General features: G+C 35.0%; 1 protein-coding gene across 1 annotated transcript; it reads left to right on the top strand.

Annotated features, from left to right (window-relative positions):
* Positions 1–106: 106 nt before the first annotated feature.
* Positions 107–27,799, top strand: mtmr1b (myotubularin related protein 1b). The gene is made up of 15 exons (XM_073824580.1): positions 107–279; positions 2,336–2,441; positions 8,402–8,477; positions 10,262–10,356; positions 10,820–10,927; positions 11,025–11,126; positions 11,215–11,298; positions 12,614–12,763; positions 13,025–13,213; positions 15,546–15,731; positions 19,886–20,092; positions 20,178–20,270; positions 20,352–20,465; positions 23,503–23,679; positions 25,348–27,799. Exons 1-15 carry the CDS (start codon positions 230–232, stop codon positions 25,495–25,497), a joined length of 1,887 nt encoding a protein of 628 aa, XP_073680681.1. The 5' UTR covers positions 107–229; the 3' UTR covers positions 25,498–27,799.
* Positions 27,800–27,839: the final 40 nt, after the last annotated feature.

The following is a 27,839-nucleotide window of genomic DNA, read 5'->3' as shown; positions in this document are numbered from 1 at the left end:
AACGTAATTAATATTCATGAGCAAAACATCTCCATTGGAAGACTGTTGTAGCACAGACCTAATTAGTATTCATGAGCGATACCCTGGCTTCAACGTAGTAGGATTCGTGATTTCGTGTCTCAGCGAGTCACAAAGTTTTAGAGTAAAGCGTTTGTTGATTCAGACACACGATGAGCGTTGGCTATGCGACATAGCGTTATTGTGTGCTTCTGTAAGTCTACAATAGAGGATGGACAAGCGACCGACCTCAGCACAGCCAAACGCTGAAAGTCCAGAAAGGTCAGTGCCAATAACACCCATTTATACTTTATGACAATCCATCTACACTGCTAATGGCGCGACGCGACGCTAGTGGATGATAATAATAGACGCGTTCTTTTAAGTCGCGTCGCGTTGTAGAGCGAGTGTCATAAACCAGGTGTGTTTTACCGCGTTCTTGTTAGTTACTGAGTGACTTGATGCAAACAAACCCTAACTATGTTTGAATGAGATGTTGTGACATTTACACCAGACATGCAGATAAGAAAGCATTTTATTAACCTATGAGTAATACCGATGACTTTCAACCTTCATAATAAATTATTGGATAATATACACTACCAGTCAAAAGTTTTCGAACAGTAAGATTTGTTTTTAAAGAAGTCTCTTCTGCTTACCAAGCCTGCATTTATTTGATCCAAAGTACAGCAGAAACGGTACAATTCTGAAATATTTGTACTATTTAAAATTATTTAAAATTTTATATTTGATTATATTTTAAAATGTAATTTATTCCTGTGATTTCAAAGCTGAATTTTCAGCATCATTCCTCCAGTCACATGGTCCTTCAGAAATCATTTTAATATGATTTGCTGATCAAAAAACATTTATTATTATTATTGTGTTGAAAACAGCTGAGTAGAATTTTTTCAGGTTTCCTTGATGTACAGAAAGTTCAGAAGAACAGCATTATCTGAAATAGAATTATTTTGTAACATTATAAATGCCTTTATCATCACTCCTGGCTAAATAAAATGATTATTTTTTTTATAATTTCTTTCCCCAAAAAAATGTATACTGACTAGTGTATAATGTTACAAATGCTTTTTATTTCAGATAAATGCTGATCTTTGAATCTTTCTATTCATCAAATAATCCTGAAAAAAATACTCAACTGTTTTAAATATTGATAATAATAATAATAAAAATGTTTCTTGAACAGCAAATTGGCAAATTAAAATGATTTCTGAAGGATCTGGAGTAATGATGCAGAAAATGTAGTTTTGATCACAGGAATAAATTACATTTTAAAATATATTCAAACAGTTTTAAATAGTAAACATATCTTACTGTTTTTACTGTAAAAAAAATCGTACTTTTCAAAAATGTTTGACTGGTATGTGTGTGTCTGGGGACATATATATAAAAATGTATATGTATTTATGAATGTATATAAAATGTAATTCTAATTTTAAATCTGCTTGCTATGGGAAGTCAGTTTCCACTGAATAATAAAAAAATCACAACACTAATTGCAACTTTTTATCTCACAATTCTGATTTTTTTTCTTGCAATTGCAAAATCTCAAAATTCTAACTTTATTTCTAAAACTATGTGATATAAACTTGTAGTTTTGAGGGGTTTTTTCCCACAGAGTTGCGAGATGTTACTCGCAATTTTGAGTTATAAAGTCACAGCTGAGTATTATAAAGTCAGAATTGTAAGATACAAACTCACAATTCTAGGAAATAAATTCAGAATTGTGAGATATAATAATTTTAATTAATTCTGAGAAAACAATTCAAATTGGACTTTATAACTCTCAATTTATAACTTTATATCTCACAATTCTGATATAAGCATCAGAATTGCAAGAAAATGTCAGAATTTTAAAAGATAAACTCGCAGTTAAGAGAAAAAAGTCAGAATTGGGAGTTTATATCTCAGTTCTGAGAAAAGAAGTCAGGGCGGCAAAATATAAACTTGCAATTGTGAGGAAAAAAGTCTTAAGACTTTTAACTTATTTTGTAACTATTTTCTATCATGCCGTTCTGAGACAAAAAGTTGGAAATTGTGAGATAATTCACAATTACCTTTATTTTTCATTCTTTTTATTATTATTAACTGGCAGAAACTTTCAGAATTGTCAGCCTTTGCTCAACATATCTATTTTCTCAATATCTAGTCCATCTAAACTACAGATGCGACATAACTATCTCACAGCGCATAGTTCAGAAAGAGGAATTCTGTTGATGTACTCATTCTTTAGAGATAAATACGAGCCAGCTGAACATAAACACAAACCGTGCTCTTCTAAATATTTTACAGACATATATGTAACACTTTTACATTATAGTCCCACAGGGGCTCATGTTGAATGGTGCAAACAACTGATTGCAGCCACTATGTCAAGTCAGATCTCTGGACCCATCAGCTCAGAGATGACTTCCAGAGAGTACAAGGTATGAACGTATGGTGTGTGTGTGTATATACACCTAAAATATATTAAAACACTTGGTTATATATATATATATATATATATATATATATATATATATATATCAATTATGCACCCTGATTTATTCATGTTTTTGCTAATATTTTACTACAATTTGATCATTTATAAAGGTACTGTAGATGAATGCGTACTGAAACAAACAATATAACAAAATGGGTAAATGCTCACTAACTCAAAACAGGTTCTTGTTTTTTTTTTATACATGCATTTCCAGAGATCTCCACCCAGTGTTTTTAGTTTATATACTCTTATGCAAGAGGCAGCACACTGCTGTTTTTGTCATGAAACCACAGTGGATTAGAACATGCTGTTGAAATTATTTCATTTTATCATGTCTTCACAGATGCATAGTTTACATGAAAAAGAAACTCCTTTCAGTATTCACTCATTTTGTTGCAAAACCCTTTCGGTGGAACATAAAAGGTTAATTTTTCCCTGGCCGTATCACGGGACTATAAAAGCCTCATAAAAATAGTCCAGACATCTCATGCAAAAAGGGCATCTGAAGTCATATGATGGCATTGTGTGAACAAAGCAGTTGACTGATAGTTGTTGATAATCTCTTTTAGTGTAGTGTTAAAGGAATCGTTCACTCAAAAATGAATATTTGCTGAAAATGCACTCCTCCTCAGGCCATCCAAAATGTAGATGAGTTTGTGTCTTCATCAGAACAGATTTGGAGAAATGTAGCATTACATCACTTGCTCCCTAATGGATCATTTGGGTGCCGTCAGAATGAGAGTCAAAACAGCTGATAAAACTTCACAACAATCCACAAGTAATCCACACTTCTCCAGTGTATAAATTTACATCTTTTGAAACAAAAAGCTGCATGTTTGCAGAAAACAAATCCATCATTTTTTTCATTTTTTATTCATAATATTTGATTTCACCAGTAAAAAAGTAATCTCATCTTAATTAGAAGAAAACTATTTACAGAACAAAGCACAATTTACTTTTTTTTTGACTAGAAGTAGTGTTATTATAGACTAAAGACTCTAAAAGTCTTGATAAAAAATTATGATACATTTATCTCTTATGAGTTGAGATCATCTTCTCTGTTAATCATGCAGAACTTCTCATTTTCACACTATTTCTGTTCTTTAAAGGGGTCATATAACAACAAATATAGTTTCACTTCATCTTTTGAAATGAATGAATTCATTATGATAACAAATTGTAACTTTCAGAACTCAAAATTCCACCCCCAGTCCGAAAATAACCTGCATAGAAACAAATGATTTCGATGTTTAATGATCAAAACACAATCTACTACTGCCTTCTGTCATCTGCTTCATATTTTAAACTTTTATCAAGTAAAAGGCCTTTTAGTGTAATTGTAAAAATACATTTGTGACCCTGCACCACAAAACCAGTATAAAGTAGCATTGGTATATTTGTAGCAATAGCCAAAAATACATTGTATGTTGTAAATTATTGATTTTTCTTTTATTTACCATTAGGATATTAGGTAAAGATTATGTTCTGTGAATATATTTTGTAAATTTCCTACCGTAAATAAATCAAAACTTATTTTCTTTAATAGTAATATGCATTGCTAAGGACTTCATTTAGACAACTTTAAAGGCGATTTTCTTAATATACAGATTCTTGATTTTCAAATAGTTGGATCTCGGCCAAATATTAATATGTCATATCCCAACAAACCATACAACAGTGGAAAGCTTATTTTGTCAGCTTTCAGACCCTTATGACTGGTTTTGTGGTCCACAGTCACATTCTATATTTTGTATGAACATTTACTGTACTGGACTGAAGCAGCTCAAGTTTACTTTATTCATCATTGACCATACTTTTTTTTTTTTTTTTTTTTAAAGAAAAATTATGTTAAGATGTAAGTATCAAATATGATACATAAGGCTTTTGAGGAACGTTTATTTGTACTTTTCTCCATCATCAGTGTATTGCATTGCGTTATACGTTTTGCTCTCCACAAATAAAAACTACATAGTTTTTATAATAAAACTAAGTATTTAAATATTAGTATATTAGGTGATATAGAACTATCATTGGGGGAAGTTGACATCTCATATGAATATGCATTTTGTGCAAAAGTATGTTATACTGTTATAACAATCTGACTGATGTACAGAATTATCAAAATTTAATCTTATTTTTAAGCCATATAGATATCAGAAACTGCACCAAATTGCATATTTTGCCTTTTTGTTTTCCTCCAGTATGAGCTCCATATTCTCACTATATCATACTGTATGATCCATAAATGCCTTATGATGAATAGCATGCTGAACAAAAACACATACACTTTAATAAAATTTGTCAGGTTTCACAGGGTTAATATACAGTCTATTAAGACATGCATATCTTTCCTCAAAAACAGAGTCAGTGTCAGAGTGTTCTGTTCATTGTTTTTTGATGCAGAAACTAGGGATGCACCGAATGTTCGGCAACCGAAAATATTCGGCCGAATAAGCGAAAAGGACTAATAAATTATCCCGAACAATGACGTGACACAATCAAATAGAGACACGCACTAATGCAGCAAACATGTCAGCAGTGTGAAAGCATTTCAAACTGTCCGAGAAAGATGCAAAAATCATTACAAGCACCGACAGCACAAGACTGTTTAGTATCACATCGCATGTCTTCCATGAAAAGAGAAAGGGATGGTTGTGCTGGTTAAGGTATGATGACTGAAATCGCGAAATGGCCTTAAACCATTAGTAAATAAACTACTGAACATTATGTTGTCTAATACATGCACAAATTGTATGTATTCTGACAGCTCTGCAGAAGCTCCTTAGCCAAAGCGCAAGGAAATCTGCGTGATGAGAATCATTCATAAATCTACTGCTGTCAGCAAAAAATAGTACTAAAGTCTTCTTGCGGGTTTCCGCCAAAATAAAAGTCGACATTCATAAATGTTAGTATTGTAATTTTACTATTGTTCTTTAAAATAAAATAAAAAAGAACACAATTAATGATAACAATGATTACAACAGCTCTATTAATATATTTATTGTAACATTCTCCTTTGCTCAGCAAGTCTGCATTTATTTGTACATTAGAAACACATGCCTGATTCAAGAAAGGGGTCTTAAAAATGGTCAAAGAATATTATTTTACTTGCTTATTAATTTTAAGTTAAATTGTGCTCTGTTGGTAGGCTATAATGTCTACCAGAATGTTAAAAACGTGTTAAAAAAATAAATTGTTGTTTTGTAAATTAGTTTACTTCTTTGAAAAACAAGACAAAACTGCAAAAAAATATTGGCTATTTAATTTATACAATGGTGAGAAAAAAAAAAGAAGGGCAAAATACATGGGAGAAAAACACAAAAAACCATGTTCGGTAATCAGCCTTTGGCCCAGTGTGTAATTTTGTTCGGCCTTGGCCAAGAATTTTAATTTCAGTGCATCCTTAGCAGAAACCTTGACTAACACCTAAGATCTGAGTAGGGAAAATGGGAAAGTGCTAAAATGTATATGACCCCTTTTGACCGCATTACATCTGCATGGATGTTTGTAGATTTTATAGTTTTTTGAAATAATTGCACTTCCACAAACTTTCTGGTGAGATTACATGCACTGTAATGTTTCTGCTCTTTTTTCTTTCTCTTTCCTCATCACTCTTTGTTTTCTGTGGTGTTGTGGTGTTTCTTTGGTGCAGGACTGTGATGTGGAGGTTAAAGGATTTCTCTTGGACAGTGACCCTCAGCAGACTGCCCCCTCTTTGGCAAGTCTCTTTCTGTGTGTGTGTGTGTGTGTGTGTGTGTGTGTGTGTGTGTGTGTGTGTGTGTGTGTGTGTGTGTGTGTGTGTGTGTGTGTGTGTGTGTGTGTGTGTGTGTGTGTGTGTGTGTACCTGGTATTCATCACGTTATGGGGACCAAATGTCCCCACAAGGATAGGAATACCAGTAGATTTTGACCTTGTGGGGACATTTCTCAGGTCCCCATGAGGAAATAGGCTTATAAATCATGCACAATGAGTTTTTTGAGGAAGTAAAAGTTTGCACAATCTCCTGTGAGGGCTAGGTTTAGGTGTAGGGTAGGTGTAGGGCCATAGAAAATACGGTTTGTACAGTATAAAAACCATTACGCCTATGGAATGTCCCCATAAAACATGTAAACCAGTGTGTGTGTGTGTGTGTGTGTGTGTGTGTGTGTGTGTGTGTGTGTGTGTGTGTGTATGATTAACTGTTTAACATCATAATTAACTTACTAACAGACTGAATTTCAGACGGTCTCTGTCTCTGTCCATCTATCAAAACAACTGTCTGTCTGTCTGTTTTGTATCTAAACTTTGTATCAGAACATTTAAATATGTATGTAAATATGGATTTCTTGTATTGTCTGGTCATTGTCTGGATAGATATTTGTATGTTTGTACAGTTTTGTTTCTGTGCCACAGATGCTGTCAAAAGAGCATGATTTGTGTTTGATTCTGTACTTAAATTCTACATTCTAGATCACTGAATGTTTGAGGGGGAAAATACAGATGTTTTGACTCAGATGCCATTATGAAATATCACCACCCCGTGCCATCTTTTCAGGGCTTATTAGCATAATGCTGAAAAGATCTCCATAGCTCTTTTGTCTTGGTGAAGGTCAAGCCTGTTGAACTCCACAGTGCCGTCGTTGTCCTGCAGCTGGACTGTTACAGAATGACTGAATTCTCTGATTCCTCTGTGTCCATCAAGCTGCCAAACAGTTGTGTCACTGTGGGTGGAGCAGACCCACGAGCCCCCATCTCACCCCCTTGAGCTCTCCACTGCTTACTTTCAACAGTGTACTCACAGAAAATGAACTTTTAGGGCCATTGACTAGTGATTCATGCGATCTGAAAAGAGTAATCATAATGCTTTTTACTAGATACTTGTGCTAGATTTACCATTAAGATGCTAGAGTAAAGTTTAGAGTATATGCGAAGAAGTGCATATTCCCTTCTGTTCCAAAGTTCCAAAGAAAGGATCCAACAATATGAACCTCAAACATTTTGCTCTTGCTGACTTTGCGTCATCAGCAGTCTGCTTAGATTGTCAGATTTTTTCAGTGTTCTAAATTACAGCCCTGTCTTCCGTGTTTAGTTTACAACCTCAAACATTGGACTGTTTGCTTTAGGTGGAGAGAGAAAAAAGTTTGGGAGTGGTAGCACAGGAAACCACAGACAGAATATCTCTCTGACGCCAAGTTGTATTTTTATTTATAGATATTTTTTTTTATAGAGGTTTCTGATTAGTTCACTGTAAATGGCACGTGTAAAGGTAAGCATCACTGTTCATATTGTACATAGTGGTTTTGAACTTAAAGGGATAGCTCAACCAAATATGAAAACTCTGTCATTTACTAACGCTCATGTTGTTTTAAATCTGTATGCGTTTCTTTCCTCTGCACAAAAAAAGACATTCTGAAGAATGCTAGCAGCCAAATATTTGACGGTAGTCATTGTGGGTTTTTTTTTTCTTCTTTCTTTTTTAATACTTTGCAAGTCGATGGCTATAACAGCTATTTGTATTTGTGGGTGAACTATCCCTTTAAGAATTTGTCCAAAAAATGAAACAAATCCTAAAGACTTTCACTGAAAGAGGGACACGGGCCATGTTTAGAAACCAAAATGTCAGAGATTTCTCAAAATATGAGGACTCAAAATGTGGTCATATTCTGATTGTGTAAGTGTCATGTAAAACACATTAACTGCAAAAAAACACATAATGCCAATTTCTAATAAGACATATGCCTTTATTTATCAGAATTGTGTGTCATTCAAATACTTTATTCGGAATATCCTTGCAGAATATCTAAAAATGCATGATCCTGGAATATTCCAATAGGACCATGTAAATGCATATCCAGAATATTGGCTTAATCAGAAAATGACATGCATGTAATCATATCAAAATGTGTTTGTTTCACTGTGTGACAGTCTCTCAGAGAAGGAAATAAGCAGGCTCAGATGGAAGAGGCTCCACGTGTTCCTGGAGAAACCATCAAAGCTATTGGTAAGGAAGTTAACAAATGCACTTTCATAGTTGGGCTTCTTTTTATGCATTGTATTAATATAGAACCATCAAGAAGCATAGCAAGCCAACCATAATAAGAAGTAATAACTTAAAGGGTAACTCCACCCCAAAATGAAAATTTTGTCATTAATCGCTTACCCCCATGTCGTTCCAAACCCGCAAAAGCTTAGTTCATCCTCTGAACCCAATTTAAGATATTTTGGATGAAAACCAGGAGGCTTGTCACTGTCCAGTTGACTCCCAAGTAAATACCACTGTCAAGAGTATGAAAGACGTCGTCAAAATAGTCCACCTGCCATCAGTGGTTCAATCTGAATTTTATGAAGCGACGAGAATACTTTTTGTAAGCAAATAAAATAAAAATAACGACTTTATTCAACAATTCATCTAATTTGCATCAACGAAGTGCCATTTTGGAGAATATCCTCTGGAGGCAAACTGCATACGCTGTTCTCTGTCAGCCGCACCACACGGATATGCTGTTTTTGTTCTAATCAAAGTGTAAAGAACGTAGAAGATGTATCGGCTGATAGAGAACAGCGTACGCAGGTTGCATTCAGTGGATATTCCCCAAAATGGCACTACGATGATGCAGATAAGACGAATTGTTGAACTAAGTTCAAATTCTGATTGAACATGTGATGGCAGATGGACTATTTTGACGAATCCTTTCATACTTTTTTGGGTCCTGACATTGGTTTTTACCTGGGAGTCAATGGGACAGTGACAAGCCTCCCATTTTTCATCCAAAATATCTTAAATTGTGTTCTGAAGACGAACAAAGCTTTTACGGGTTTGGAACGACATGGCGGTAAGTGATTAATGACAAAATTTTCATTTTGTGTTGGAGTAATCCCTTAATACATTGGTGGCCATAATTATTAGAACACTAGTATTTTCACTAAAACTACAGCTAAAAAAAGGTTTTAAGCCAATAATTTCTATCTTTTACTTTAGTGTGTGAGTATGAAATATCAGTTTACATTTCTAAACATTCGTTTTACCATTAACTGTTACAATCTAGTGAGTTTTTTGTTTGCACTAAGAGTCTGACAACAGCCATTGCTTCACATGGAGATCGGATCTCATCATCACCCAGTCTGTGCAGAATGACATGAAGAGACAGAACAAACTGAGACAGACTAAATCCAGAAGAACTGTGGCAATGTCTCCAAGATGCTTCAAAAAACCTTCCTGCACTTGTGTAAAAATGCTGATGTCAGAAAAAAATAATGTCAGAAATAGATTTTCTTTATCAATTAACTTCAATTAACTAAATTAAATCAACATTTGGTTTGACCATCCTTTATGTTTAAAGCAGCTTTTGCCCTTGGTGCATAGTTTTTCAGGTAGCTTTCCAGGTAGGTTGAAGCATCTTGGAGATGTTGCAACAGTTCTTCTGGATTTTAGTCTCAGTTTGTTCTGTTTCTTCACGTCATTCCAGACAGACTAGATGATGATAAGATCAGATCTCTGTGTGGAGCACTGGCTGCTTGTGCAAATAAAAATCTGACTGAATTATAACAATTAATGGCAAAATTAATATTTGGAAATGTAAACATAAAATATGGAAATAACTGAAATAAAACCATTTTTAGCTGGTGAAAATACCAGTGTTCTAATAATTTTGGCCACCACTGTATATGGGTCACAAGGTCAGTGGACATGGTTAAAAACTGTAATTCTTTGTAGACAGTACAGGTCTTTCACAGATGTTCGTGCAAGTGGTAAATAACCGTGGTATGCTTTGTTGTTTTTTACAGTCAAAGATGTCATGTATATCTGTCCGTTCTCTGGGGTCGTGAGAGGAACTCTTACCATAACTGACTACAAGCTCTTCTTTAAGAGCCTGACGCGGGTAAACGCACTTTCTATTTCTTTTTACAGCATCTAAATGCAGTGACACACCAAACTGACAACAATGAACTAGCACTATTGAAAGCAGACTGTGGTGTTACCTCACATTAGCTTTAGCAAAAAAGGTTCTACTTCAATACTCAGAAGTACAAACGTATGATTAGCTTTTGCCTAAAGACATAGTTCACCTTCAGTCACCTTCAATTAACATGCATAGGGTTTTTTATTATTGGCATGCACTACATCTACATACTCAAAAATGTAGACTTTCCTATGACCTGCAAAGTACATAAATCAGTATGCAAATGAGGACACAGCAATGATCTCTATAAAATACAATCTGAGTTTCTGGCTCAGTAGATTGATTATTAAGTGCTCTAAATTAACTTCAGAGTGTTTTCTCAGATCTCAGCAAGGACAAATGTTTTGGTTTGTTGATAACGTTGTTTCTGTGTTTGAGAAAGGATCCTCCGTTTGTGCTGGATGTGAATCTTGGAGCCATTAGCAGACTGGAGTCTATCGCCGTTCAGAGTCACGGAGACAACACTCAAGGACTTGAGATAGTTTGCAAGGCAAAGGACACATCTGTCTTTCTCCACTCTCCACTGCTTTTTATTCTCTTGAACACACTTCTATATATTAATTCCTGTTTTTTCTTTTTTTTCACAGGACTTGAGAAACCCCCGGTTTGCGTACAAGAAGGAGGGACAGACCAATTTGGAGGTGTTTGACATACTGTCAAAGCACGCATTCCCTCTGTCCCACAACCTGGTATGACTTTTTGAAAACACCCACACTTGTGCACTAGCTGAAGGTGTTTCAGTGTGTTTAATGATACACATTCCTTCTCTTCCTTCAGCCTCTCTTTGCCTTTAAGTACCGAGAGACGTTTCCAGAAGATGGCTGGAAGATCTACGATCCAGTTGCTGAGTATAAGAGGCAGGTAAGAACTGTCATCACCACTCACCATATGCAAAGTATACAGTTAAAGTCAAAAGTTTTCATACACTTTGCAGAATCTGCAAAACGTTAATTTTTTTTACTAAAACAAGAGGGATCATACAAAATGCGTGTTATTTTATTACTGACCTGAATAAGATATTTCACATAAAATATTTCGACCATGTTCAAAAGTTTACATACACTTGATTCTTAATACTGTGTTGTTACCTAAATGACCCACAGCTGAGTTTTTTTGTTTGTTTTGTTTAATGACAGTTGTTCATGAATCCCTTGTTTGTCCTGAACAGTTAAACCTCCCTCTGTTCTTCAGAAAAATCCTTTAGGTCTCACAAATATTTGTTTTTTCAGCATTTTGATGTATTTGAACCCTTTCCAACAATGACTGAATGATTTTGAGATCCATCTTTTCACACTGAGGACAACTGAGGGACTCATATGCAACTATTACAGAAGGTTCAAACGCTCAATGATGCTCCAGAAGGAAAAATTATGCATTAAGAGCCGAGGGGTGAAAACTTTATGAATTTGAAGCTCAGAATGAACAGAATGAAGATGTGTACATTTTTCTTATTTTACCTAAATATAATATTTTTTATTTAGTACTGCCCTTCAGAAGCTACAGAAAATACTTACATGTTCCCCAGAAGACAAAATAAGTTAAATTTACCCTGATCTTCAAATTCTAAAAGTCGCAAAAATTCTTAATGCATCGTGTTTCTTTCTAGAGCATCAATGAGTGTTTGAACTTTCTGTAATAGTTGCATATGAGTCCCTCAGTTGTCCTCAGTGTGAAAAGATGGATCTCAAACTCATACAGTCATTATTGGAAAGGGTTCAAATGCACAAAAAGGCTGAAAAACTAAAACATTTGTGAGACCTGAAGGATTTTTCTGAAGAACAGCTGGCAGTTTAACTGTTCAGGACAAACAAGGGACTCATGAACAACTATCACTAAAAAAAAAAAAACAGCTGTGGATCATTCAGGTAACAACGCAGTATTAAGAATCAAGCGTATGTAAACTTTTGAACGGGGTAATTGTTATAAATTCAACTATTATTTTCTCTTGTGGACTAAATGTAAATCTCTTTTATGTGAAATATCTTATTCAGGTCAGTATTAATTAAAAATTAACATGCGTTTTGTATGATCCCTCTTATTTTGGTAAAATAATTAACATTTTGTAGATTCTGCAAGGTGTATGTAAACTTTTGACTTCAACTGTATGTGTAAATACAGGTCATTATTTTAGTATTGTTTTCTGATGTACCTGTGTCGATCTTGTGGATGATGACAGGGTCTTCCAAACGAGAGCTGGATCATCAGTAAAGTCAACAGCAGTTATGAGCTGTGCGAGACTTATCCCGCTCTGTTGGTCCTGCCTTCAAACGTCACAGAAGATGAACTGAAGAGAGTGGCGGCCTTTAGGGCCAAACGCCGTTTTCCAGTAAGATAACAAATTCAAATTTTAAATTGAAAAGGTGGATTTTGTTTTGTAATAAAAATGACAAAAAACACTTGACAAAATTACTAAAACTTAACTACAATTTAAATCAAAATATAAAAATAAAACTAATTTAAATATTCATTAAAAAAACAGTAATACTGATTGTCACACAGCAGTTTTTAACTATGATTTAAATTTTAAACATTGCTTGATTTGTTATATCATTACTTAAACGTTATCTTAAACATCACTTTCCATCAGGTGCTCTCCTGGATTCACCCTGAGAGTCAGGCTTCTATAGTGCGCTGCGGTCAGCCACAGGTGGGTCCATCAGACCGCCGTTGCAGGGAGGATGAGCGCTACCTGCAGACCATACTCGACGGCAACGCTCAGTCTCACAAGCTCTGCATCTTTGATGCTCGCCAAAGCACTGTGGCTGACACCAACAAAGTAAGAAACTGTTTTAAAAAAACAAATACTACAGATATAAACTACCGTTCAAAAGTTTGAGGTCTGTACGAATTTTTGGATGCATTAAATTGATGCAGTTATAATGGCACAAAAGATTTCTATTCAACTAAATGCTCCCTTGAAAGTCATTTTGAACCTTTCATTCATCAGAGAATCCTGAAAAAACTTTATCATGGTTTCCACAAATATATTAAGCGGCACAACAGTTTTTAACATTGATAATATTAATATGCAAACCAGCATACTGGAATGATTTCTGAAAATCATGTGACACTAAAAACTGGAGTCATGAAAAATTTCTTTATTTACAAATATATAGAAACCTGATTTTAAACCCTTATTTTGTTTCACTTCTTTCATAAACATTAGTCTTGTGTATACTCTATATATTTACAGTAGCATTGAGGAATGCCAGACACTTGTTAGCTTCTTTCTCGCTATCAGGTCCAACTCATCCATTTGAAGAAAAATTTTTTTTTTTCTCATTTCATAACTCATTTCATGCATTTCAGCCTTTAGACAGGTCTAAATCATACGATCATGAGAAACCTCATTCAGAAAATGAGAAAATAGTAGTTTTAATTGCTAAATACATATAAGAAATGGTTTCACTGAACCAGTTTTAAGATCAACTCAGACTAAAATGAAAGGGAAACTTGACCCAGAAATGAAACTTCATCATCAGTTACTCGCCCTCATGTTGCTCCAAACCCCTATGACTTTCTCCCGTAGAAACACAATAGAAGATATTTAGAAGAATGCTGGGAACCAAAAATAACAGCCCAGTGACTTCCATTGTATGGACAAAAAGAACACATTTCTCACAATATCATCTTTTATGTTTCACACGAGAAAGAAAGTCATACAGTTTTGGACCGGCATGAGAGTAAATGAGTAAAAAAAACATCTTCTCTCAGCTAGAATCTCATCCATTTTGGAATAATATTGCCTGTTTTCAGGATTAGACAAGATGAGGACAAGACAAGGCTTGTGAACATTTCTTATAATTCAGTGCAGTATTTTCATCAAAGAAATGATGGAAATCTCATAGATAATTCAGTAATGCTGTGGGCTTATGATAACATGTTAAAACATGTTGCCCTTACAAATTATAGCATAATGTGTGGCTGGAATACACTACATTTAAACAGATATTAAAACTGGCATCATACACTTGTTGACTTTGTAAATCATTATTGAGACAAACTGGGCATCATACAGGCATCTAAATGACTGAGGATCACTCACTACCAGACTTTAAAGTCCTTCCAAACACAGCTTGTTTCTAGGAGATGCATGACAAATGAAAATATGTAGTAAAATTGACAGGCAACTGGATGGAATCATAATCTAAAGCTTGAAAATGTATGACACTGTGTAATTTTCTGTTAATTTTGTCAACTCTGACGAACCAAAATCTGGCTTCAAATCTCTGAAACTAGCATCAACTTGCCCAGATAGGGTCAAAAGTCTGTTTGTGTGTTCCAGCCTTTAAAGGATTAGTTTACTTCCAGAACAAAAATGTATAAATAATAATAAGTCTTTCTTTCTCCAGTCGTGAAGATGATGTTTGTTTGTTTTTTTTAGGAAAACATTTCAGTATTTCTCTCCATATAGTGGACTTCTATGGTGCCCCCAAGTTTAAACGTCCAAAATGCAGTTTAAAGGCAGCTTCAAAGGGCTCTAAACGATCAGACTGTTTTGTAACTCCTGTGTTTTTAACATAAACTTGTGTGTATTTGACAGTTTAAGCAATAAGACATGAAAGAGAATGTTTGGTACTCCCATGCTGTGTGACAGCCGCTTTCTGTGCACATCCCTCGGATGTGTGCGCTCAGAAAACCTTACATCAGAAGTTTAAACTAATATGGTTTAAAATGCATGATTTTAGCACGACATGATAATCCAACCAAGCACATGTTTTTTAGCAGAGTATCCGAGGTACAAGCTGTAAAGGTTCAGCCCTATTCTGGAAAAGGGGGCAGGGAGCAGCAGTTCATTTGCATTTAAAGAGACATTCATGAAAACAGCGTGTTTCTGCTTTAACTTAATAATGTAATACATGATCTGTGGGGTATTTTGAGCTGAAACTGAACAGACACATTCTAGGGACAACTTAGACTTATATTACATATTGTAAAAAGGGGCATAATAGGCCTCCTTTAAGCTGGTTGCTGTGTTTTGGAACATGGCGGTTGGTCATTAGTTGGTCATTCACTGGTGCAACCTGGTAGATCTTGAGCCAGCAACTAACTAGCTACTGCACCAGACTTTCTGGAATAGCTGATATGATGTGACTTCTCTTCTATAGGCCAAAGATGGAGGATATGAGAATGAGAGTTTCTATATTAATGTGGAGCTGAACTTTTTGGAGATCCCCAACATACATGTGATGAGAGAATCCCTGAGGAAACTCAAGGAGGTGGTGTATCCTGCTATCGACCAACAACGCTGGTTCTCGGCTGTGGACTCTACACACTGGCTGGAATACATCAGGGTGAGAATATGAACATGTTAGTTTTAAAGTCAGGAGCGAAACTGGACTCCATCAGATGGCCATTACAGTGCGTGCATAATTATTAGGTTATTATGTTGTATTATGTTGATATTCTGGTCATATTTTTTTTTCTAAGCACATTTTACCAGTTCCAAACCACAACAAGCTTAATAACTACTATTAATTTGGTATTCAATTATTTATAAGTGATATATAATTGTCCATGAATGCTGGAAGTTAGGCAGGTTTTCTTTTACAAATAAAATGAGCCAAAAAAAGATTTAACTCAGACTGAAAGTCAAAATGTGAAGGATGCAATACTAATGCAATAATAGAATTTGCAAAGTTAAGGCATTGGCAGTGAAATGCTCATCGGCTCGTCAATGGAGAAGAAAAGACACATGCAAAAGAATTAAGAATTAAGGTGAAGTATTAGGTGTGAAACCATCAGGAACCATTTAGTCTCCAGTGCCACCATTTTCCAGAACTTCAAACTACCTGGAGTCTCCAGAAGTGCAAGGTGTCAGGCTCTCAGAAACTTTGCTTGGGTAAGAAAATCTTAAAAATGACCCTCACTTAATAAGAATAACATGCTGAAGTGTTGTAAAATACATGAAGATTGAGTTTTATAGGTTTTATAGACAGATAAGTTCAGAGTGACTCTTGAAGGACCAGCATCAAATCCTCTTGTACCACTGTTTGAAGAATTTATCTTCCAGAATCTGGCAGTAAGTTTTAGGTATCCATTTTTAGTCCAGACAGACTTTTCAGGATTAGAGATGGACTACAAATGTGTTTTTTTCCCTTACCTTTTTTTCTGACTGTGCTGACCCAATGAGCATTTTGCTGTACAATGGTCCTAACTTTACAGTTTCTGTATTGGAAGTTAAATGAGTTAAATCTCCTTTTTAGCTCATTTTATTTGTAAAAGAAAACATGCCTAATGAATATACACACCTGAATACAAGTAGTTTTTCACTTCCAGCCTTCATGGACAATTATATATTACGTATAAATGATTAAATTGATAGTAGTTATTAAAATTGATTTGGTTTGGAATTGGTAAAATGTGCTTGGAAAAAAAATATGACCAGAATATCAACATGCCTAATAATTATGCACACACTGTATCCTGACATGCAAACTCATTAATTTTCAGTGGTGTTTATGTTCTGTCTTCTCTGTTTTAAAATATTTATTTTGCTTAGAATTTACAAAACTAGCCAAGTCTGTTGCACTGTCAAATCTAAAATCTTCTTAACAGGATAGTTCCCCCAAAAAATAAAAAATTACACCATGCAGTCGGAGTTACAGTATGTCACAAAAGTGAGTACACCCCTCACATTTCAGCAACCATTTTCATCTTCTCAAGGGACAATACTATAGAAATGTATTGGATATATTTTACAACAGTCAATGTGCAGCTTGTATAGCAGTATAGATTTACTGTCCTCTAAAATAACTCAACATGCAGCCATCATTGTCAAAATAGCTGGAAACAAAATTGAGTAAACCCTAAGTGTTAACAGCAGTATGTTGCAAAGCCACATGTCCTATTCATCATGTTTTTGTTTGCTTGACAGGACCATACAAACTTAAGTATATTGTATTAGAGCAGTTAAAATTAGGTGCTTTAAGTACAATTCTCTCATACTGACCTCTGGTTGTTCAACATGGCATCTCATGACAAAGACCTCTCTGAGGATTTGAGAATTAGAATTGTTGCTCTCCACAAAGATGGCCAAGGCTATTAGAGGTTCAGTAACATCCTGAAACCGAGTTACACTACAGTGGTCAGGGTCATACAGAGGTTTTCCAAGATGGGTTCCATTCGGAACAGGCCTTGCAAGGGTCGATCAACGAAGTTAAAGGGACACTCCACTTTTTTTGGAAATAGGCTCATTCTCCAACTCCCCCCGAGTTAATAAGTTGATTTTTACCGTTTTGAAATCCATTCAGCCATTCTCCTGTTCTGGCGATATCGCTTTTAGCATAGCTTAGCATAGATCATTGAATCCTATTAGACCAATAGCATCACGTTCAAAAATGTCCAACGAGTTTCAATATTTGTTGTATTTAAAAATTGACTCTTCTGTAGTTATATTTCGTGTACTAAGACCGGTGGAAATGCAAAGCTGTGAGTTTCTAGGCTGATAAGATTAGGAACTACACTTCCATTCCAGCGTAATAGTCAAGGAAGTTTGCTGCCGTAATAAGGCTGAAGCAGGCGGAGTATTATCAGAAATGAGTTCCCAGCTAGTTTAGCATTTGCACATGTGCTGCGTGGTATTACTGCTCCTGCTTCAGCCTTATTACGGCAGCAAACTTCCTTGACTATTACGCCGGAATGCAAGTGTAGTTCCTAACCTTATCAGCCTAGAAACTCGCAGCTTTGCATTTCCACCGGTCTTAGTACACGATATAACTACAGAAGAGTCAAGTTTTAAATAGGACAAATATGGAAACTCGTTGGACATTTTTGAACGCGATGCTATTGGTCTAATAGGATTCAATGATCTATGCTAAGCTATGCTAAAAGTGATATCGCCAGAACAGGAGAATGGCTTAATTGGAGTTGGAGAATGAGCCTATTTCCAAAAAAAAGTGGAGTGTTCCTTTAAGCACTCGTTCTGTGTGTCAGGTGCAGAACCTGGCTTCAAAAAACAGATGCATGAGTGCTGCCAGCATTGCTTTAAAGGTTTCAGAAGTAGAAGGTCAGCTTGTCAGTGCTCAGACCATACGCCGCACACTGCAACAGGTTGATTTACATGGGCATCATCCTAGAAGGAAGCCTCTTCTGAAGCTGGCTCACAAGAAAACAGTTGCAAACCTGCAAACAGTTTGCTGAAGACAACCTGTCCAAGAGCATGATTTACTGAAACCATGTCCTGTGGTCTGATAAGACTAAGACAAACTTGTTTGGCTCAGATGGTGTCCAGCATGTGTGGCGATGCCCTGGTGAGGAGTACTAAGAAAATTGTGTCTTGCCTACAGTCAAGCATGGTGGTGGTAGCATCATGGTCTGGGGCTGCATGAGTGCTGCTGGTACTGGGGAGCAGCAGTTCATTGAGGGAGACATGGATTCCGTTACATTGTGAAGCAGAACATGATGTCTTCCCTTCAGAAACTAGGCTGAATGGCAGTTTTCCAATATGATAACGATCCCAAACACACCACCAAGATGACAACTGCCTTGCTGAGGAAGCTGAAGTTGAAGGTGATGGAGTGACCAAGTATGTCTCCAGACCTGAACCCTATTAAGCACCTGTGGGGCATTCTCAAGCATAAGGTGGAGAAGCAACATGTGTCTAACGTCCAGCAGCTCCGTGATGTCATTATAAAGGTGATGTCAACATGACTCCGTGATCAGCCTAGTTTCTGAAGGGAAGACATCATGTTCTGCTTCACAATGTAATGTAATCCATGTCTCCCTCAATGAACTGCAGCTCTCCAGTACCAGCAGCACTCATGCAGCCCCAGACCATGATGCTACCACCACCATGCTTGACTGTAGGATCCCAGCAACAACCTGTGCAGCTCTGGTCAATTCCATGCCCAGGATGATTAAGGCAGTGCCAGATAACAATGGTGGTAACAAAATATTGACACTTTGGACAAGTTCACTTAGGGTGTACTCACTTTTGTTGCCAGCTATTTTGACAATAATGGCTATGTTAAGTAATTTTCAGGGGACACTAAATCTATACTGCTATACAAGCTGCACATTGACTACTCTAAAATATATCCAAGTTTCATTTCAAAATATTGTCCCTTGAGAAGATATACTAAAATGGTTGCTGAAATGTGAGGGGTGTACTCACTTTTGTGAGATACTGTATATAAAAATGTCCTGACTCTTCCAAGCTTTATAATGGTAGTGAATAGATGTTAATATTCCACAGTCCAGTAGAAGTCCAATAAAGTGCATCTATTCATCATAAAATGTGTTCCACGTGGCTCCAGTGAGTTTATAAAGGCCTCCTGAAGTGAATCAATGCATTTTTGTAAGAAAAATATCCATATTTAAAACCTTATAAACTGTAATCTCTAGCTGCTGCTAACTGTCGTACCAGTGGATGACGTAGGACGTAGGTGTTGTGTAAGCTAAGGTGAGAAGTAGTACAACAAAAAATGACCAGTCGTTTTCTCTGTAGCTCTTGCTAGCAGGTGCGGTGCGCATCGCAGACCGCATCGAGTCGGGTAAGACGTCAGTGGTGGTGCACTGCAGCGATGGATGGGACCGCACGGCTCAGCTCACATCTCTGGCCATGCTCATGCTGGATGCACACTACCGCTCACTCAGGGGCTTCCAGGTGCTTCTGGAGAAGGAGTGGCTGAGCTTCGGTCACCGCTTTACCTCAGTAGGTAACATCCTGTGTATATGGAGAAAAACATTCTGCACTAAACATGTTCTAACGTCTATCATTGTATCCTTCTGTCTGTTAGCGTGTGGGACATGGAGATGGGAATCATGCAAACTCTGAGCGCTCACCTCTCTTTGTGCAGTTCATCGACTGTGTCTGGCAAATGACTCGGCAGGTGAGGAAAAGTGGAGATGTAAAAAATGTATGTATGTTGTAATATTACTATATGACCAAAGTGTTCTCTTTTTTTCTCTAGTTTCCCTCTGCGTTTGAATTTAATGAGGTATTTCTCATCACGGTCCTTGATCACCTGTACAGCTGCCTGTTTGGGACGTTTCTTTACAACAGCGAGCAAGAACGGGTTTCAAAGGCAAGAACAGATGCATGCGACTGTTACTTAGATTTAACGTCAGTTTAGTTATTCTAATGTATGGAAGCCCATTTTCAACACTGAATAAAAAATAAAAAAGGTAATTGCGACTTTTTATCTCAGAATTACGTCATACAAACTTTTTTTCTCGCAGTTGTGCGTTTGTATCTCGCAATTTTGACTTGTTTTTCTCAGAATTGTGAGATATAAACTTGCAATTGCGAGTTATAAAGTCCAGTTCTGAGGAGAAAATAGACTGATGTTCACAGAATTGCAAGTTTATATCTCACAGTTTTGACTTTATAACTCGCAATTGTGAGTTTATATCACGCAATTGCGACTTTATTTCTCAGAATTGAGTTTATATCTCGCAATTCTGACTTTATAACTCGCAAATGTGGGTTTATATCACAATTCTGAGAATAAAAGTCGTAATTGTGAGTTTGTATCATGCAGTTCTAAGAAAAAAGTCAGAATTGCGAGTTTATATCATTCAAGTGCGACTTTATTTCTCAGAATTGCGAGTTTATCATGCAAGTGCAACTTTATTTCTCAGAATTGCGAGTTTATATCACACAATTGCAACTTTTTTTCTCAGAATTGCGAGTTTATATCACACAATTGCAACTTTATTTCTCAGAATTGCGAGTTTATATCACACAATTGCAACTTTTTTTCTCAGAATTGCGAGTTTATATCACACAATTGCAACTTTTTTTCTCAGAATTGCGAGTTTATATCACACAATTGCAACTTTATTTCTCAGAATTGAGTTTATATCTCACAATTCTGACTTTATAACTCGCAAATGTGAGTTTATATCACAATTCTGAGAATAAAAGTCAGAATTGTGAGTTTGTATCATGCAGTTCTAAGAAAAGAGTCAGAATTGTGAGTTTGTATCACGCAGTTCTAAGAAAAGAGTCAGAATTGTGAGTTTGTATCATGCAGTTCTAAGAAAAGAGTCAGAATTGTGAGTTTGTATCATGCAGTTCTAAGAAAAAAGTCAGAATTGCGAGTTTATATCATGCAAGTGCGACTTTATTTCTCAGAATTGCGAGTTTATATCACACAATTGCAACTTTATTTCTCAGAATTGCGAGTTTATATCACACAATTGCAACTTTTTTTCTCAGAATTGCGAGTTTATATCACACAATTGCAACTTTTTTTCTCAGAATTGCGAGTTTATATCACACAATTGCAACTTTATTTCTCAGAATTGAGTTTATATCTCACAATTCTGACTTTATAACTCGCAAATGTGAGTTTATATCACAATTCTGAGAATAAAAGTCAGAATTGTGAGTTTGTATCATGCAGTTCTAAGAAAAGAGTCAGAATTGTGAGTTTGTATCACGCAGTTCTAAGAAAAGAGTCAGAATTGCGAGTTTATATCATGCAAGTGCGACTTTATTTCTCAGAATTGAGTTTATATCTCGCAATTCTGACTTTATAACTCGCAAATGTGAGTTTATATCACAATTCTGAGAATAAAAGTCAGAATTGTGAGTTCGTATCATGCAGTTCTAAGAAAAAAGTCAGAATTGTGATTTTATATCATGCAAGCGGGACTTTATTTCTCAGAATTGTGAGTTTATATATTGCAACTATGACTATAACTCACAATTGTGAGTTTATATCACACAATTGCGACTATTTCTCAGAATTTCGAGTTTATATCATGCAATTCTGACTTTATAACTCGCAATGGCAAGTTTATATCATGCAATTTTGACTTTATAACTCGCAATTGCGAATTTATATAACACAATTGCGTTTTTATTTCTCAGAACTGCAAGTTTATATCTCGTAATTCTGACTTTATAACTCGCAAATGTGAGTTTATATCACAATTCTGAGAATAAAAGTCAGAATTGTGAGTTTGTATCATGCAGGTCTAAGAAAAAAGTCAGAATTGCGAGTTTATATCATGCAAGTGCGACTTTATTTCTCAGAATTGCGAATTTATATCACAATTGCGACTTTATTTCTCAGAATTGAGTTTATATCTCGCAATTCTGACTTTATAACTCGCAAATGTGAGTTTATATCACAATTCTGAGAATAAAAGTCAGAATTGTGAGTTTGTATCATGCAGTTCTAAGAAAAAAGTCAGAAATGCGAGTTTATATCATGCAAGTGCGACTTTATTTCTCAGAATTGCGAGTTTATATCACACAATTGCGACTTTATTTCTCAGAATTGAGTTTATATCTCGCAATTGTGACTTTATAACTCGCAAATGTGAGTTTATATCACAATTCTAAGAATAAAAGTCAGAATTGTGAGTTTGTATCATGCAGTTCTAAGAAAAAAGTCAGAAATGCGAGTGTATCATGCAAGTGCGACTTTATTTCTCAGAATTGAGTTTATATCTCGCAATTCTGACTTTATAACTCACATATGTGAGTTTATATCACAATTCTGAGAATAAAAGTCAGAATTGTGAATTTGTATCATGCAGGTCTAAGAAAAAAGTCAGAATTGCGAGTTTATCATGCAAGTGTGACTTTATTTCTCAGAATTGCGAGTTTATATCACAATTGCGACTTTATTTCTCAGAATTGAGTTTATATCTCGCAATTGTGACTTTATAACTCGCAAATGTGAGTTTATATCACAATTCTGAGAATAAAAGTCAGAATTGTGAATTTGTATCATGCAGTTCTAAGAAAAAAGTCAGAATTGCGAGTTTATCATGCAAGTGCGACTTTATTTCTCAGAATTGCGAGTTTATATCACACAATTGCGACTATTTCACAGAATTTTTGAGTTTGTATCACTCAATTGCGACTTTATTTCTCAGAATTTCGAGTTTATATCATGCAATTCTGACTTTATAACTCGCAATGGCAAGTTTATATCATACAATTACGACTTTATTTCTCAGAAATGAGAATTTCTTGTGAGTCATGTCAGAAAAAAAAAGTCAGAAAAAAGAAAACAATTCAGAATTGTGAGATAACAAGTCGCAATGACCTTTTCTGGCGGAAATGGTCTTCCATACTAATGTGATTCATTTCTGATTTTGCAGGAGGTGTACAGCAAGACCGTGTCGCTGTGGTCATATATGAACAGCCAGCTTGAGGAATTTACCAACCCACTGTATGTGAACTACGAGCACCATGTTTTATATCCAGTAGCCAGTCTGAGACATCTAGAGCTTTGGGCCAGTTATTATGTGCGCTGGAACCCTCGCATGAGGCCACAGGTGAGCAGAGGATGATAGTTGATGGTTGTCTTTAATAACTACTTATTCCACGTGTGTTTCAGTGGAAGTATGAAAATGTGTTTTGTGGAGTTCAAATAACAGTTTAAAACTGTTAAGATTTGTTGATTTGAGAAGTTGATTTGTATTTTAAGTTAAATCCTAGGATTGCCTTCATTTACTTAAAATGTTAAATTAAATATTTAATCAAATATATGGCAAAACTGCTTTTTTTTTAACCATTTCTTTAAAAAAAAATATGTATTATATGGTTTATGTGACTTATTTACTAGGGATGCACCGATCATGATTTTTCATGGCCGATTCCGATACCGATTTTTTTACAAGCAAGCTGGCCGATTCCGATACCGATTTCCGATTTTTTAAAAACAAGAATTTATGCAAGTAAACCACATAAACAACATATTTATTTAGTATTTAACCGGCCAAACTGGCTTTGCCAATTGAATCAATAGCATCTGACATCTGAAATTAAATAAATAAATAAAATATTAAATTAAATACAGTTTAATAAGTAAAAATGCTTTTAGTAAAGTAAAACAGTAAGCCAACAGGCGTTTTAATGTAAAATAATAATCATTCTTAACAGAACATACTTTTATTTTTGGCTTTTCAAAAGTAAAGTAATGCTTTTTTTTTTTTTTCTCAAAAAGAAGCATCTCAACTTTGTCACAAGTGAGTGTTTCTTTTTTCATCTGTCACGTGAGAAGCTGAGCTGAACAAACGTTCGCTGTCTGCGCTCGTACAGGGCGAGGACAGGTACGCTCGCGCTACTACAGCGAGCACAGGAAAGCGGCTGTCCTTTACAGACATTGCAGATTGCAATCTTCACGTCCTGCTCACAGATTTCGAATAACCTCTTCCACACAAGTGACATGTTTCTGAATGAATCGAATGCCGCGGCCCGCGCGCACACTTCCGGAAAAAAAACGGCCGGGATAGAAACGAAAACCGGACGGTTGCCGATCGCGCATTAGATGCAAAAACCGTCCGGTTTCGATTTATGGCCGGTCAACCGGTGCATCCCTATTATTTACCCTAAATAGGAATCCCTAAAGGGTAGTATTTTACTTTTATATGAAGATTTATTTTTTTAATTTATATTATACAGTAGTCAGCATTTGACGTGGATCACAACCTTTCATCAAAGTTATCCTAAAACCAAAACAGTATACCAGTTACTTTTTTATATTTGTTTACTAGTGGGTGCCGGACACTATAGTTCATTTATTAAGTTGTGTAACCCCAAAATTCTTAATACAGTGGACTACCAGTAAAGTTGATAAAAAAATTTGATTTGACACTTTGACCTGACCATGTTTTGTTACATACCTTTATATCAAAGGTATTCAACATTATCTGAATTTGTTCTGACAGTTTAACTCTTGAGATGTAGTCATATTTTATTACCATTTTCTAAACTATAGCGAATATACCGTGATAATGTGAGAAATGTTGAAGGTGCCTGAATAAATTTTGGTTTGACTGTATACAGGTTTTTTTTTTTTTTTTTGTAAACTTGATTTTATTGTGTTATTTTAATTTTATCTTGCAATTGAGTTTAAAGTTTACAGTTGAAAATGTTGTGTTGTGCATGCTTCACATTCAGTAAAACTAAAAGTTCTGTTTTTCCCTGTCTCTGTCTGTCAGGTTCCTGTTCATCAGAGTCTGAAGGATTTATTAGTCCTGAAGTCAGAGTTGCAGAAGAGAGTGGACGAGTTAAAACGAGATGCAGCTTCATCACATTCTCTCTCCTCCTCCTCAGAGCATGAAGGCATCCCCATGCAGACTACTGTCTGAGCGTATCTTATTAACTTGGTAAATACAGGTGTCAAAAATCCTATTTCTTCTCATCTCTGTTGTCACAGTTGGATAATAACAATGTTTACATAGGTTTGATAAGATCCTAGTGTACGCCTTGGTATAATAACCACTGTGTGGTCATTGGTGCCCCCTAAAGGCCATAAAACCACTGTCCAAATCACACAGCATTACAGTTCAACCAAATCAGCTTTCTGTGCATAAATTTGTGAGGGTATTCCGATTTTATCACAAAGATTTGGGAACGGTTTTTAAAAAAGCACTTTTGGTGGTTCATTTCAACATCTTTGAGTTTCATAGAGAGCTTAATTAAAAATGTTATCCAGAACTAAACAGTCTCTGTACAGAAAATGGCTGAATATTTCAGTGACTTTCTCGTTCTCGCTCTTATACTGCATACAAGAATTACTCCTTAACACTAAATGAAATGTAACATGCTTCAAAATCATGCATAATGTAATATATTTGCATATATAATGCATATATTTGCTCTGTGGTACTGAGTGACCTATTTGTGTACATAAACCGCCACCTTCAGTTAAAATATTATTATTTTAAACACATTTCAATATTACTATGATATTGCTGTCAAACGATTAATTGCGATTAATCACATCCAAAATAAGGTTAAGTAAAGTTTTTGTTTGCTTAATATATGTGTGTGTACTGTGTATATTTATTATGTATATATAAATACACACACATGCATGTATATATTTAAGAAAAAATTTTATGTATTAAATATATTTATATCAGTTATACAAATATAAATATATACTGGATGTGTGTGTATTTATATATACATAATAAATGTAAACAGTAGACACATATTATGTAAACAAGCTTTTTTCAATCATTATACGGTTTACTAAAAGTTGCCTAATGCGTACATATTTTATTTTCTGAATGTGTTTGTAATACCCATTTTTAGTGTTTTATAATTTTATAATAAATTTCTAATTTCTTATAAGCTCAAATGTGTAATAACTGACTATGTAGATGTTTAAAACTACATTTTGTTGTATAAAGAATAAATAGAGAATAAAAAAGAATAAAAATACATTGTATGGGTCAAAATTATTGTTATTTTTATTTATAAGATCATTAGGATATTAAGTACAGACCATGTTCCATAAAGATATTTGGTAAATTTCCTACCGTGAATATATCAAAACTTATTTTTTGATTAGTAATATGCATTGCTAAGAACTTCATTTGGACAACTTTAAAGGCAATTTTCTCAGTATTTTGATTTTTTTTGCACCCTCAGATTTAAGATTTTCAAATAGTTGTATCTTGACCAAATATTGTCCTATCCTAACAAACCATACATCAACAGAAAGCTTATTTATGAACTCTCAGATGATCCATAAATGTCAATTTTGTGAAATTGAACCTTATGACTGGTTTTGTGGTCCAGGGTCACATATACATAATAAATACACACATATATTATGTAAACAAAAACTTTTTTTGGATGCAATTAATGGTTTGACAGCACTAATTATAAGGTTTACTAAAAGTTGCCTAATGCATTTTTTTTTCTGAATGTGTTTGTAATTCCCATTTTTAAAGTGTTTTATAATTGTATAATACATTTCTAATTTCTTATAAGCTTAAATGTATCAAAAAAATGAGTATTAGCTCAGTCAAATAGTTGTATCTTTCTGATTTTTCCATCTTCAAATTTGATGTTTATTAAATTATTAAAATATTAAATGTGACCCTGGAAAACAAAACCAGTCTTAAGTGTCACAGGTATATTTGTAGCTATAGCCAAAAATACATTGTATGGGTAAAAGTTATCATTATTTTTCTTTTATGCCAAAGATCATTAGGATATTAAGTACAGACCATGTTCCATAACGATATTTTGCAAATTTTCTACCGTGAATATATCAATACTTATTTTTTGATTAGTAATATGCATTGCTAAGAACTTCATTTGGACAACTTTAAAGGTAATTTTCTCAGTATTTAGATTTTTTTTGCACCCTCAGATTCCAGATTTTCAAATAGTTGTATCTTGACCAAATATTGTCCTATCATAACAAACCATACATCAATGGAAAGCTTATTTATCAGATTTGAAATGAGGCATAAATGCATAAATTGACCCTTATGACTGGTTTTGTGGTCCAGGGTCACATATACATAATAAATACACATATTATGTAAACAAAAACTATTTTTGGATGCAATTAATCGTTTGACAGCACTAATTATAAGGTTTACTAAAAGTTGCCTAATGTGTGTGTGTGTGTGTGTGTGTGTGTGTGTGTGTGTGATATATATATATATATATATATATATATATATAT

The sequence above is a fragment of the Garra rufa genome, chromosome 19 (assembly GCF_049309525.1).
Source record: "Garra rufa chromosome 19, GarRuf1.0, whole genome shotgun sequence".
NCBI lineage: Eukaryota > Metazoa > Chordata > Actinopteri > Cypriniformes > Cyprinidae > Garra > Garra rufa.
Note: the sequence above shows the minus strand (reverse complement) of the source record. Positions and strands in the feature narration are given on the sequence as shown.